General features: G+C 45.6%; 1 protein-coding gene across 1 annotated transcript; it reads left to right on the top strand.

Annotated features, from left to right (window-relative positions):
• The first annotated feature begins 535 nt into the window (after nucleotides 1-535).
• Nucleotides 536-14,944, top strand: LOC109384772 (WW domain-containing oxidoreductase). The gene is made up of 5 exons (XM_019646393.1): nucleotides 536-996; nucleotides 7,304-7,368; nucleotides 8,448-8,505; nucleotides 10,189-10,367; nucleotides 13,882-14,944. Exons 1-5 carry the CDS (start codon nucleotides 890-892, stop codon nucleotides 13,887-13,889), a joined length of 417 nt encoding a protein of 138 aa, XP_019501938.1. The 5' UTR covers nucleotides 536-889; the 3' UTR covers nucleotides 13,890-14,944.
• The last annotated feature ends 462 nt before the right edge of the window (nucleotides 14,945-15,406 follow it).

Here is a 15,406-nt window from a genome sequence, read left to right as displayed (position 1 = left end):
TCATTCACTCCATTTAATTCATTTGTAGGTGTTGGCATTTTATAAGTACTACCAATAGATAGAAGCATTAAGAAGTGGTGCTTTGTCAGTTTGGTCAGGTGCATGCATATAAATAAGTAATTGTTAAATGTTAGCCTCTTGATTATCAACAGAACCATGCTGTGGCTGGAAGAGATTTCTTCAGGACTGGGGGTAATCAGGTGAGGGAATTTGCATTTTTAACGTTCTTCAAGTTTTAGAACGCTGTGTTTACACGCACAACGAAGTTTGTGAATCAGCCTGGGTGATGGAAAGCTCTGGAAGATTTCTTAGCAGGAACGTTCACACTTCATAATGCCCTAAAACAAGGAGAAGCTAGAGTTCAGAAAACCAGCACCTGCATCCTTCCTTTCTGTCTAGTCCGGTGGGGCCTGGACTACATTTCCCAGGTGTCCCACTTGCAAAAGCTTCTGCTGGATTGGTCAGAATAATACGGACGGGATTACGGGTCGCCCAGCAACGAGAGGAATCCTGGACTGTGACTGGAAGCCCACGCCCCTTCCCTGCGGCCAGGAGGATAACGAAAGCTCAGCTCCATCTCCACAGCCATAGAGCGCTCTCCGGATTTTGCTTCCATCCGAGCGGCAGTGCAACCTCCTCGGCGCTTTCTCCGCCGTTCTTTCTAGGCCCCGCCCCTTTTACGCTGGCGGCAGCATAAACTCCGGAAACTGGACTCTTGTCTACTGAGTCAATTGAGCGACTCTGGGCGGCGCAGTGCGCAGGCGCGAGCGTTTGGGTTCCGACGCGCGCGGTGCTCGGTTACTGTAGCAGGAGTGAGTTCCTCAGCGTGGAGACCCTGCAGCTGGCGGCCGAGCGAGCGAGTGAGTGAGCGAGCACCGCCTCTGCCGCCATGGCAGCCCTGCGCTACGCCGGCCTGGACGACACGGACAGCGAGGACGAGCTGCCCCTGGGCTGGGAGCAGAGAACCACCAAGGACGGCTGGGTTTACTATGCCAAGTAAGGGGGCTGCGGTGGGGCCGCAGGGTCTGGGAAACACGTGGAGTGGGACGCACCTGGAACCTAATGGCCTGACGTGCCCGGGACACTGTGCTGCCCTGAAAGCCACCTGCGCCGGGAAGGGCGCGGGCCCGCGCTCCACCTTGGCGAGGGCGGGCAAAGTGGCAGTGATGGAGGAAGCTTCAGATGGAAGGCTTCCAGGGTCCTGAGGAGAGGGGCCGGTCCACTCTCTGGGCCCTTGGTTAAGCCGGGGGTCACCTGGCAGGGCCCAGGAGCGCCCTCTGCTGCGCAGGAGGCAGCGCTGCACGGTGCAATGATGGCAAAGGGGCCTTATCCCCTCCTCTAAAAAATGGGGGCGGGAAAAAGGCAGATACCCAGCTCCCTCCTCAGGGGCCTGTGGTGGGGAACCTAAGAGTATGTATTTTTAACAAATGGCCTAATATGGCTATGTATATGTGTATACGTATATGTGTGTACATATACTCTAGTAGCTAATATAGCTTCATTATAGTTTCCCTGGGAAAGTTTGGAAACACTAGTAGACCCTTTCTCCCATCACTTCCTGTGTGACCTTGGGCCATTGGAAGAACCCTCAGTCACAGTTTTCTCATCTGTAAAATGGGGTGATATCAGCGTTTTAGTCCAGGGAGTGTACATAAAGCACTGAACACAGGTTTAGTACGTACTCTGATTAAGAACTGTTAGCGTTTCCAGCTGTCCCTGCAGCTGTGACAGCACCGCCTTAGGCTTGGCATTAGAGCTACCTGGGGAAATCTGTTGTAAATACAGATTTCATGTCTGCACAGATACCCTCACGTTGTGGGCACCTAACGGGAATCTATTTTTTAAACTTTCCAGGTGAGGCAGGCTGTCCCTTGGCTTTGAGAAATATGGATGTACGTCAGTGATTTTCAACATCTGGAAAACTTAAAAAGTATCTTTCCCTTGTTCCACTTCCTAAGAGTCTCCTTTAATTGGTTCGCTGCCCCCCCCCCCCACTGCTATGTTGTAAAAGCTTCGCAGGTGATTCTAATCTACCCAAGCTTGTGCGTCACTGCTGTCTTTGATGGCACTGTAGACAGAGAAACAGCAAAATAAGACCTTGCTGAGTTCATTCAAGACACATCGGGGCCTTATCATGTGCCAGGCTCTTTGCTGGGCGTGAGTTATACCGAGATAAATAAGACCCAGGTGTCACCCTGAATGAGGGACATGCAGTGAGGAGTTCCAGTGCAGTGTGTGTAGCGAGTGGCAGTCTCTCTCGCAGCAGGCATGTGTGGTTCGGTGGGCACCTCAGGTAAGATGACCTGGTAGAGTTGGCACCTGCCTTAGAGCACAAGTGGAAGTGGGTGGGTCACGGAGGCAGGAGGGCAGCCCATGTAGAGGAAATAAAATAGAGCCCCGCCCCCCCCTCCCCTCCACATGGCCTGTGCAGTTGGTGCAGGAATGTGAAGATTGAGGCAGGGGAGGAAGGACCCAGTTTATGGAGGCCCTTTGGTGCCTTCTGGAGGGGTCGGGACCCAGGGGTCCATTGAAGGATTGGAGCCAGAGAGTGACGTTGGTGTGTGTTTTTAGAAAGATGATTTGTGCTCTGGAGAATTAAAGGGGCGATTCTAGCAGCACGGAGCCATTGGGCTCCTCCTGCAGGGCTCTGGGCAGCTCCTGGATGGGCACTTGCTATTCCTTCTACCTTTGTGTGGAGGCCCTTTCATCCCTTAGAGCTGGGCTTAAATGCACTGCCCTAGAGACCTTCCCCTTGTACCCCAGCCCCGCGTCTTCCTCCCAGCATCTTGTCACCTGCCTCGTAGTACTTAGCCTTGTCCGTCGTCATGTGAGCCATACCCTGATCGCTCTGTCTCCCTCCCTGGGTTGTAAACTTCATCAGGGCAGTGGCCTTTTCTTGTTCACCTCTGTATCCCCAGTGCTTAGCACCATAAAGTAAATCCACACAGAATGAGTCAATGAATTCACCCAGCCAAAGTTTACTGCGGGCCTCCGTGGGCAGGTGGCTTCCTGAGCCCCGGGAATGGGAAGCGGTGCAGGGCCCTCCTCCTCCTCCTGCTCTGTGGGAGGCCTGTCCTGTTCTGGCCGCTCCCCCCAGAGGCTCCCTGGCTTTCCCTCAGGCCTACCTGGAGCCTGGGGTTAGGTCTGGAGGCACCCTGCCTTCTCCCTGTGCCTTGTCTCATGCTGGCTGGCCTTGTCCATCTGCTGCTTTCCTACACGGCGTCTGCTGTAGAGGCTTGGGGCTCTCCTTTCATGAAATAAGATCTGCGCACTCTAGCCAGCTCCTCTGAGAACTTCTGGGGAGCCCGTGGCCAGGGGATGCAGTGGCATGTATATTCTTCTTTTTTTTTTTTTTAAGATTTTTATTGGGGAATTGGGGGAAAGGGAACAGACAAGTTGCTGTCATTTTATTCTTCAGTCTAGTTGTGGAGGATGTTGCTTCACTGGCCCAAGTTGGCACCATCATTGCGCTCTTCCCAGGTGAGGCAGATCAGTCGCCAGCTTCTGGACGGCCGCTCACTGCGGCTGCTGGCCGCTCATGCTGGCTGCTGGCTACACACGGTAGCCCATGGCAACCCACTGCAGCAGGGGACTGCAGCCTACACCATAGCCGGCGACTCACAGCAGCCCAGCTCCAGGTTGAGCTGTTGTTCAGCATCTTAGCTGTGGAGGGCAGTGTCACTGGTCCTCATATGTGGGATCCGAACCGGGGCCCTCTGGCGTCCCAAGCCAGTTCTTAACCATCACGCCACTCAGCCGGCCCAGTATTCTTTTAAAAGCCACGTCCCCCTTGCAAGCCTCCATCATTGTTTTAGGTCTCAAACTAGCCTGCCTGGCCCCGTTGTTTACACTGACGTCTGTGACAAGGCCTGGCTGGCTCCCAGCTGCGGGGTTACCTCTCCCCAGACCCTTTTTCCAGTCCCGCTGGCCCACTGTTCTCTGGCTCTCAGGGCTGAAGGATACCTCTGACTGACCCCAACCCTGGATTCCCAGCAGGCCCCTTGATCTCTCCTGACCTGCAAGCATCATGGCCCTTCTTTTCCCTCCTAACTCTAGAACGGTCACTTGTCCTTCTCCTTGGGTTTTGGAGCCTTTGCAAATGGGCTATCAGAAGCCTGCCGTTTGAGTAGTTCCTTCCGTGGCAGTGGGGCCATGCCCAAGGACAGAGGCTGTACAGCCAGTGTGACCTCCAGGGTCTTGTGGAGCCCCCTTACAGCATCCCCCTCTCCTGTTGTGTGGGTTCTGTGCTCCCTTGTGCTTCTTCACGTGCCCATGGTGCACTCCTAGACCTCAAGGTACACACATCACGTGGCTTCAGGGCCACCAGGCTGGACTCCCAGGAAGAGGATGTTTCTGCCTCCCAGGGAGAGGCAGACCTGTCACCAGAGAGAGAGCTGGTGGGCCTTTCTCACCTCCCTGGCACGGTCCAGAACAGCCCCCTGCCTAAACCAGGGGATGGAGACAGAAGGATGAGGAATCAGTGCTGGGAGCTGTAGTTGCAGTCATCTGGGTCTGCCGCCCGATCTCCCTTCCGAAGCCCAGGCTTCCTGGCAGCCAGAGGGCCAGCTGGCCTTGCCCTTTGGGGAGGTGGTCCCCTTGTCCACAGGGCCGGTTCTCCTCATGGGTAGCTCTGGGTCACTCAGTTAAAGAAACTGTGGTTAAAAAAAAAAAAAATCTTAGAGAAGCATACTTGAAAATGATAACCATGTAATGTGGTATGAATTTAATGTTGATCCCTGTGGCTCAAATTAAGATCACTGTTAATTATCTTTTTAAATGACAAAACGCTTATTGAAAGAAAATAAAAGAGGGCTTCTGTTTAAGGAAGAATAAGATAACACTTTGGGGACATGTGTCGTAAGTTTCTATTCATCAAAAAGTCATTTTAGGTTACAATTAAAAAGAGCACCTTTTAATTAATTTTTGTATGTAAGTATTAATTTAAAATAATACTTATAACTTGAAAGCCATGGCTCTTAGGTCTTCACGCCTTAACTCATTCAGTCCACTTTAACCTGAAGAAGGTGCTATTATTATCCCCATTTTATTGATGGGGAAACAGAGGCATACGGAGGTTAAACACCTCCTCCAAGGGCACCTGGCTGGTGAGTGGCTGAGCCAGAAAATGTGGGCATCAGGCTCTGGAATCCTCGCTGCCGAATTTATACTCTCTTCACTCCTCAGTTAAGGCCCAGCGTCCTTTCACAGGATCACTGTGCCCTGAGTTGGCAATGTCTTGAGACACTTTTCCGTGGACACAACTACGGGGAGTGGCATATTAGCATCTAGTGGGTGGAGACCAGGGAAGCTGCTCATCACCCTACGATGCATGGGACGGCCCCCACAGCAAAGAACCATCCCGCCCCGCCTGGCAGGGGAGTGAGTAAGAAACCCTGGCGTTTTCTGTTTCAGTGAAGAACACGGTGTGACAATGTTTGTTTATTTTTTTAATGTTTTTTTTCAGGACAGGAGAAACCAATGTTCTGAGTGAATTTTCCAGCTGCTTTGGAAAGCGTTTATTCCTTTCCTATGTTTACATTTGGGCGCCTGCTGTTGGCTAGGCGCGGACCTGGGTGTCTGAGGGTTTCATCTGGATGCAGGTCTGGGATGCCCTTTACTCCCCAGCACGCCTGCTGTGGAGCCTCAGCATTCCTCTCTTGGGGTTGTTACTTTGTGGATCCTTGAGGGCAGGCTTTTTTGGAACTGGGTTCCAAGCTCATTGAATGTGTGCCTGTGGGTTGAAAACTACTTTTAATGTCAAGCAAAGGAAGATGTGAGGACACCTGTAAATTTACCTGCAGAAGCATGAGGCACAGCAAAGCACAGAGCAGGAGTTTTATGTTGTTGCCAGTGTTTGGCTGATGTGATTGCTGTTCCCTTCGGTTTGCAAGAAGCAGGAGTCGTGTCAATGAGAGGCAGGTTGTCCTTACCAGGGAGTCAGGTAGTTTTTCATGGTGGTTGCTGTACAAATAAGAGTCGGTCCTTGCTACCGATACTATGTGCTTGTATGATAATTGGATCATTCGCCCATCACTGTCACAGGTATGGTGTCTCTGACCTTTCCAGGAGCTCCTTTGAGGTGGGTGTGTGGCCAGGGACTGAATACAGGCAGTGTGGGAACTCAGGTCTTCTGCCTTCTGAGTCCGGTGCCCACGCTGTCCCTGCACCGGCCACTGAGAGTTTACAAACACAGAACAGAAGCCAGCAGTTCCTGAAAAAGGCCTTGCTTGTGACTCGTGAAATTTTACAGCAAATTCATGCTCTCTCTGTTTATCCTCTTTAAAATAATTGATAGGGGAGGAATATTCAAATTTTATCATCTAGATGTTAGTGATTAAATATTTTCTACTTTGGCATGGGTGTGTGAATTTTTCGGAAATCCATCTTCCCCTTTGAATGCCTCTGGCAACATCCAGCTGTTTCCCTGATGAAGTAATTTTATGTTTTCCTTGATACTGTATCACCTGTTGACAGGTGTTTCTCGTCTGTTATTGGATCACGATTTTAATTATAACTTAGTGTGCTCTTCTGAGATGAAATGCTAAGTTTGACACAGAAATCAGACTAGTGTGTATATTTGATTTGTTCAAAATCATAACACTGTTGAGGGCTTCTTACATGCCAGGTACTGTGTTCAACCCTTTGTGTACAGTATCCTCATGACGTTCCCCTGAGATCAGTACTAGGATTATTTCCATTTTGTGGATGGGGAAATTGAGGCCCCAAGGTTGAGTAACTTGACCAAAGGCATACAGCTAGATGACCTTTGGGGGCCATCTTCCTGCATTCTTAATTAGGCGCAATTAGGAATCAGTGGTTGAGAAACACTTTGGAGTTATATCTGTGCAAAGAACAAACATTTAAGAAGATTACTGTTATACCTAAATGATACCTAAATGTTAGCATTATGAATTAGACTGAAGTTTGTCAATCTATTTTGGAATAAAACAAAAACAAATATAAAATGAAACACCTCTCTAGATATTTTGAGCGATTCAGCGAGCTTCCTACAGTTGTCCCACCGCCGAGGTGTTGGTCCTGTTTCCCTTCTTCCTCCTCCTCCACAACCAGCCTGTAAAGGCTTTCAGGACATCTCCACAGGTTGCTGCTGCTGCCAACCTAGAGAATTGGGCCGGATACAAGCAGGAACATTTATGCCCTACTTCTTTCTGAATGTCTGACTTGACTATTCTTGAGAGAGTATTATTATTTGGGAGAGAAAAAAGCTTACTGCGGTGGCTTAATGTATTTAGAAGTATAACTTTTACTTATTGTTATTTTTTATTTATTTATTTTTTAATAGTCACACTGAGGAGAAGACTCAATGGGAACATCCGAAAACTGGAAAAAGAAAAAGAATAGCAGGAGGTTTGTATTTTTTTGTCATAAAGCAAAGAACCTTGTATTTAAAGCATTAATTAGGAAAAATATTCCAGGCATGGAGGTGACAGGTCACTGTGTCATTCTGCAAAGGCTCCCCAATAGGGGATTGTCAAGGAACTGGACTCTCACTGTGCAGAGCTCATGGGATTTGGCAGAAGGAGGTGATGCGATCTTGGGGTGCAGTGGTGAGGATGGTTTGTTTCTGGTCTTAAATTTTAAAAGGCATTAACATAATAGGGACCATGGACTCACAGTTTATTAGATTTTCCTATAGTTGCCTGTTGGTAAACTTATTCTTGGTTCCTGTCATGGAATTAAATATACCAGTGTTTGGTGGCATTCCATCAAACATCACCATGATTTATGGGTGCTTTTGAGCAAGTGTGTGACCAATGGAATAGACGTATAAGGAGGTCCTTGACGGTTAGGGGAAGAGACAGTATATGTCCCCATGGAAGAAAATGAGCCTGCTCTCTTATATCCTACACGAGGCATCACAAGTCAGCGTACAAATAGTAAAGACACAGTCTATGAATTCATTCAAGGGAGCGTGCACGTTGATCGGAGTACCCAGTAAGGTTTTCATCAAAAGCAAGAGCAGAGTGAAGTGTTTAAGAAAGTGTTTAAGAATGATCAAGGGGCGGCTGGTTAGCTCAGGTGGTTAGAGCGCAGTGCTCATAACACCAAGGATGTTGGTTCGATCCCCGCGTGGGCCACTGAGCTGCGCCCTCCACAAGTCGATTGAAACAACTACTTGACTTGGAGCTGATGGGTCCTGGAAAAACACACTGTTCCCCAATAAAATAAAATTAAAAAAAAGGATGCTCAAGAATGAAACAGAGTTTTATTTCTGAGCAAGAGGAGGAAATGTGGAGTCCAGTTGGGGTGATGGGCCTTCTGCCACTGCCACGTGACCTAGCGTGGCAAAGCGACAGCTGTTGGTCTGGTGGGATCGGCTTGGGCAGGGGCTGGAAGGGCATGGAGCCTGATTCTGACCTGGGGACTTGGGCTTCAGTTCCCCACCCCTACTGCGTGGAGACCTGTCAGTCTTTCCTGTGTTTCAGATTTGCCATATGGATGGGAACAAGAAACGGATGAGAACGGACAAGTGTATTTTGTCGAGTAAGTGTCTACACAGTAACTATTTTCAGCCATGTTGCTTTTTAATATTTTTTATTATAAGAGTAATATACATTGACTGTAGAAAAATATGAAGTAGTATATAACTAATCTTATCAGCAGGAGTAACTATTTTTAACAATTTTTGCTTTTATTCTTCCCATCTGTTTTATATACATACGCTTTCTTAAAAAAAATGATGGGAATGTACTGTGTGAACTGTTTAGTAGCTTGTGTTTTCCACATGTCTTTCTGAGCATTTTCTCATATACTTATATATTTTTGAAGAAGATGATGTTTAATGGCCACTGAGAATTATTTTGTACAGATGTACTGCAACTTATCAAATTACCTATTGGGCATCAGTGTTGTTAAGTTCCCATTATTGGGCATCTATAATTATAAATGCTGCTTTGAGCATCCTTGTCTGTAAAACTCTGTTTACAGTAAATTCCAATGACAAACAACAATAGTAGCTACCTGTCTAGCAAATAACGTGAGCCAGGCGTGATTCTTGTCAACTTACACCTGTAGTATTAGCTCATTCAATCCCCACAGTGCCCCAAGGGAGGCAAGCTGGCACCCCGCTGTCCCGGCTGGTCATGTTGCCTCCGGAGCTTGTTACAGTCGTGTGCTGGCAATTGTAACAACAACTCTCTAGGGGGAAAAGCCCAGATTTGTTTCCATGGTGTAAACACTTGCCCCACAGCCTAGTTCAAGCTCCTAAGGTGAAGTCACCGAGGAGTTGGGAACACATGTGCACGTTGGGCTCTTGTAAGCCAGTGTGAACTGGCTTCTGCACAGCATGATGTGTAACATTGGAGTCAAAATGCTTATCTGGCAGCTTTCGCTGTCAAGAAAATGAAAGTTGGATTATTCTTGGGTCCTAGTGTTTATAGATTGATGAGCATAGATTGAAAACTATATATAATTTTACACATATACATTACAAATCATGAAATCTCATCTCTCTCTTTCCGGAGAGTTCTTAATAGTTTTTAAGCTATTTTGAGGTCTTTATCTCAAATCCCAAGAATATATTTAAAATGTCAAAAATAAATTCTGTTACATAAGGAGTAGCCTGTTAATCCATATGTACTAATATATATTTTAGTATTGTTTTTACAAGATTTAGATCAACTCCAAATCAAAAAGTTAGAGTGCTTGTAGGAGATATAAGTACAGTCTTGAAATGAAAATGATTAGAATTTTAGTAGTTGGTCAGTTTCATATTTACTGTTAAGACTTTTTCTGATTTTGAGTTTCCTGCTTCTCTACCAGTCTCCTTAGGCCCTGGCACTGGGCCAAGAGATTTAATTGAAATTGACTGAAAAGAGCGTGACAGATCCTATAGTCACATTTATATAAATTAAAAACAAACAAAAAAAACCCCCCAAAATCTGTTTTCTCTTTTGAGATCTAAGGGTACAAGGCAATGCTTATTACACATTACAGTGTATCTAGGCGAGTCTGCAGGAGAGGAGTGGATGAGGACCTTGCCAGGCAGGAATGGAATCCTTAGGCCGGAAGATAGACTGAGCGGACTTCAGTTCTTTCTGGGGTGAAGAATACATCTTTTAATCCATGAACAATGGGTCTGCCTGGCCTATACTGTAACATCATCTCATATTTATAAATCCCTGTGCTCGCTGCTGTGGGTTTACTGCTTTCACCTGTTCTTTGCAGCCATATAAATAAAAGAACGACCTATTTGGACCCGAGACTGGCATTTACCGTGGATGATAACCCTACAAAGCCAACGACCAGACAGAGATACGATGGTAGCACCACAGCCATGGAAATCCTCGAGGGCAGGGATCTCACTGGCAAAGTGGTCGTAGTTACTGGAGCTAATTCAGGAATAGGTAGGTCATTTACATACAGTTATTATTATTATTATTATTTTTGGTGACTGCTACCATGAAATCCTGTATAGTGATGCTGTGATTTAAAAATGTATTTATAGCCTTTTCAGCTACCGTTCAATTGAAATCCTGCTCTCTTTTAAAATCCCATTGTTATCATGGAGGGCTGGATAGGGGCCGACCTTGAATTCTCTGAAAGCTGAACACTCAGCAAAAGATTGTGGCTATTTTGGTATTCAAGGATTAGAGACCACAGGCCCTGTCTGCGGGTTTCTGACTTGGTCTGTGTGGTGTACGGACATATACCAATTACCTGGGTTCTTCACACTGAAATGGATTGGTAGTGGAATATTGGGAATAACAACGCATCAAGATTTTGGAACAGGATACTGCAGGTTTCAGTTGGTCACCGGCGATATCATTTTCCCTTGGATACGGGATCTTGTTTCTTTATAGAGGTGGAAAATTCGTCTTTGCCTTAACCTCAAACTTAACCCTCTTCATTGCTAGTGTTTAACCATGGTGACCACCTTGAGGTAGATGGCTCGAGGGGGTGTCCTTCCCTTGTCATCACGGGCTATTAAAGAAATAGCTGCAAAGCAGATGCTCATACAGTAACTCCATATGATTTTATTCTTATTTTGTTTTGGTTCATTTACATCAATATCTGAGTCTGTCAGAACCAACTGCTTTGAGTAAGGCTGAGCATCTTCAGATTAAGAGACAAAAATGGAATTGCATTCAGCCATCTTCTGGCAAGTTCTCTCTGTCCTTTTGACTGCCCCCGCCCCTCAGTGGCCCTCCCTTACTGGCCTTCCCTTTCCTAAGCTTTGTCTCCGCACCCCTTTGTGCATGGCCTGTACTCTCTCTTTCTTCATTTTTGGTGACCCCCTTTTCGAACCTCCAGAAACATGCCCTAGCATCATCAGCTCAAGCATGGGAGGTGAAAATATATTCTCAGAGGATTCATTATAGCACAGGGGCCAACATCTAACGCTGCAGTCTGCGGTCCCAGAGCAGAAGTTTTGACTGCACTTGTCTATGAAGGCAAAGTAGCAAATGGAATTTTTTTGCTTGTTTGTTCATTGGAAGGGGTTTCTTTAAAATCAACTCTGAGACCTTATCCTGGGCTCAGAATATGTTCAGTCTAATTTGCTGAACTTCTGTTTTGGGGTAAAGCCTATATGCTTGTCATCAATAATCAAAACTGATGATGCTATGTTAAAAATAATGGCTGAGTCCTTCATCATACAAGAAACAATATGTTACATCGATTGCATTGACTTCTGCTTTGTGAGGGTGTTGACCAGTACTACAGTGTAGAACAATTCAGACAAAATAAGCACTCGAGGACTTCAGTAAAATATCTTTCTATTTAACATTCAGTTAACCAGAAAATTAACTGAAGGATGTCATTTCCTTAATATTCTGGCTAGGCTGTGCTTTCTTTACTTGGTAAGATATGTGGCTCCTGATGCATAAGTGTTTCTACTTTGCTCTGTCCGATGTTAGATAACAGACCTTTGGATTTGGCTTTGTAACATCAAGTGTTTGCAACATCCGGCTTATGACACTGTAATCCAGGACTAATAGAGTTGATTCAGTATATGCAAAGGGCTGTGTTGAGTTGGATATTGAGCCGTGGTTGGAAAGGAGTGGGGATTCTGAAGCATGCAGGATAAGTGCGTGGTTGACCAGAATGGACCTTCAACCTCTTTGAGGAAACCCCCAAACTCTGTGCCTCTTTACAGCCCCCACTTGGCCTTGACAACTGTTCTTGATGTCCATAATCCATTTTGTGAACACTGCAAGTAGGTGTCTGTGGCGTGGCCCCATCAGCTATGGTGGCGAATCCTCAAGCTCAGGATGAAAGGGGTGTTGGGGAAGGTCTTAGGGAGACCAGCTCTTCCGAGCCAGACACCCCCAGCTCGAGCCTTCCCTCAGAAATTGCCTTGAGCACTGCTGCCTCACCCCATTTCTCCTTCCACTCTTGAGAAGCATACCTCTAGGTGAGTGCTGGAGATTTTTATTCTTAATGTTTGAAATAATATCGCCCCGAACATTGCAGGCAATCAAAGCCTTGCAAATAACTTACACTCTGCAGCAGTGGTATCAGGCTTAAAGAAAAGAGGCTGGAGATAGGCACATGGCTTTCCGTCGTTACGAAGTTAGCTTTTATATCCCACGTGGCTGCCTTAGAAAGCGCCCTTGCCCAAGTAGGCTGTGGCGTCTAGATAAAGTCCTTCCTTCTCCTGTACTGTGAAATATGCCAGTTCATACATTGCTATCACCACTTTATTTCTGCCCCTTTCAAATCAAATAGCTGAATGCAGAGTGAATCGGGCATCTTCATTTTCAAGACTCCTGGGCATTCAAGAGTCATCTTCCATCAGAGATTTGATGGCGGTGTTGTTCACTTTTCTTTTGCCACTCAGGGAAGCCCATTTTCATTGTATTAGCTTTCCCATGTTTAGCCTTGTGACTCTCTGTTCTCTTTGAGGCAGAGTGGGCTTGAACAAAACATACCAGTATTTATTAGAGTGATGACTCCATGACTAAAAACATAGGTAATCTAATTTTCTTTACAAAGGCTGATTTACAAATCTGATGTTTCCAGTGTTTTTATTTTTAAATCCCCATAAGTCACTGCTTTGTTGGAATTGCTACTGGGGAGGCTCTCTCTTAGAGAAGAGGACGGGCAGGTAGTAAGAGGGGACACCTTTCCTTGATGAATTTTGGGTTGTACTAGGACACTGCCCCCCTTTGAAAGTGACCTCTAAGCAGATTTAGTCTTGTTACCTTCCTCTCCTGGCTGTAAGTGACATAGAGCTATTTTTTGAATTTTTGATACTTGATTTTATTAAGGCAGTTTCGAGGGGTTCCTGATTAACTCAGAAAGATCAGGGTCATTCTGGTAGAAGAAGGATTTTGAGGAAATGTCAGAATGAAGCATTATGAGTTCATGAAATCTTTGCTTTTACAGTTCAAATATTGTAGCTAGATATCACTGTTGACTGGATTTGGCCATCTAGATTGGGGGTTGGCAAACTGCGGCTCACGGACTAAATCTGACCCACCGCCCAATTTTGTAAGTGGAGCTGCATTAGAACACAGCCATGCTCATTAACTTCCATTTTGTCTGTGGCCGTTTTTGTGTAACTAGCAGAGTTGAGTAATTACGGTAGAGACCATATGACCCGCAAAGCCTAAAATACTTACTATCTGGCTGTTTACAGAAAAAGTTTGCCAGCCCCTGCATTAGATGATCTAATTCCTTTCAAAGTCAGATCACCCTAACATTTTCTCAGTTCAACACAATTTACATAAATGGGATGCCCCCAGGCCACAGGAAGATTGTGGCAATGCCTCAGATGTAACTTTTGGGGACGTCCCACGAATACCTTGCACCCTTTGTCTCAACTCTGTTTCCCCCCCTTTTTAGGGAGCTGCAAGCATTAGGATGTTGCCGCCTCGGAAACTAACACTCTTCTCTCCTTGACCTTTGTTTAACCAGCGTTCTGAACCCGAAGACCTTTGTAGATTGAAAGCTGTAGCTTGTGGACCTCTCTGTGTGGAGATCAGCATCTCAGTATCCAGGGGGATGTCATCTCTTCACCCAAAGCTCCTAGCAGACCAAGAGGCCTGGAACCCCACAGCCCCGACTGCTAACCAGTAGAGGCAAGGGAGGAGTTCATGTCTGTCGGTGCTCGACGTGGCACCGAGCAGGACGGGGCAGAGTTTCGCAGCTCTCTGGAGTTAGGGGCTTGTTGGCTCTGATCTGGTAAAGAATGAATGGAAATGGCTTCAACATGGTGATCATTAAACACAAATCTTATTGGGAAGTCTCAGGAGAGGAAATTCCTCAGGCTAGGGAATTTCCCATCATAGACGATCCCAGAGCCTCTTGTCTAGACTCAACCTGTCAATCAAGCTAACTTGTCTTCAGTAGCTCAGTGTACAGCGCTGCCTCCTTGAATCCGAGGGCTGACATGTGCACATCGAATGCCTAATGTGGGACTCCCCTGTTGGCTGTTTCTTGTTGACTGGGACTTTAGTTGGAATTCACGCTGTTTCAATGAGCAGACAGATATATATCTGCATCGGATTTCAGGAGTGAAATCCAGGTTTTGTCAAACATCCATTTTAAAACTATTAACAATTATGAGCAAATTAGATACTTTCAGTCTCACGTTCATTGGTAACGGTGATATAGCTTTCTTCTTATAATCTTAAACCAATAGTGGATAAAATTTGATTATTAAATCCCTTTCAGAGTTTAGTCAGGATGTAAAGTTCCTTTCACCTTTTGAACCTTACTAATGCTGGGCTGCATCAAATGTTATTTTAAATCTACAGTAGCCTGGGCTAGTTTTGGTTTTCGAACCAGAGGATTCATGAACCAGAACAAAACTTTTTTTCCCCAAATACAAGCTGGCCACCTTGGTATATACCAGTAAAATGTATTTTAGGACTGACACTTCAGTTTTCTATTGCTGTTCTTGTTATATAACCACCTCCCTAAGGTTTATTACAGGGATTCTCATAATGTGTGTGTGTGTGTGTGTGTGTGTGTGTGTGTGTGTGTGTGTATAAAAATATATGTGTATATGTATATGTGTGTTTGTATGTATACATATATACACTCACTTAAATATCAAAAATTACATATTTTGAGATGTAAAAAGTACATACACAAGCTATCAAAGTCACCCCTAAATTTGTTCCCCTTGAAACAAATGAATGTACCAGATTTTCATGCAGGAATCCTAAAATGTTTGTATAGTATAATACTGAAATTGGTTGTTTTAGCTTAGCCCATTTTTTTAAAGCTCGGGGTCTTGTTCCTAAATCCTGTGTTGCAATTATAGTGTAAAGTACAGTTGCTATATTCTTTTAGCCTACAAATCATCACCATGATGAAATCATATCTGCTGTAAATTCTACCAGTTCCACAGTAATATGAGAAAATTACTTTTCTTCATGTAGAAAAGTGTATTCATTCTTAAGATTGTAAATCCGCACTTCACAATCCTGAACTA

This window comes from Hipposideros armiger, unplaced genomic scaffold, assembly GCF_001890085.2.
Source record: "Hipposideros armiger isolate ML-2016 unplaced genomic scaffold, ASM189008v1 scaffold_102, whole genome shotgun sequence".
NCBI lineage: Eukaryota > Metazoa > Chordata > Mammalia > Chiroptera > Hipposideridae > Hipposideros > Hipposideros armiger.
Note: the sequence above shows the minus strand (reverse complement) of the source record. Positions and strands in the feature narration are given on the sequence as shown.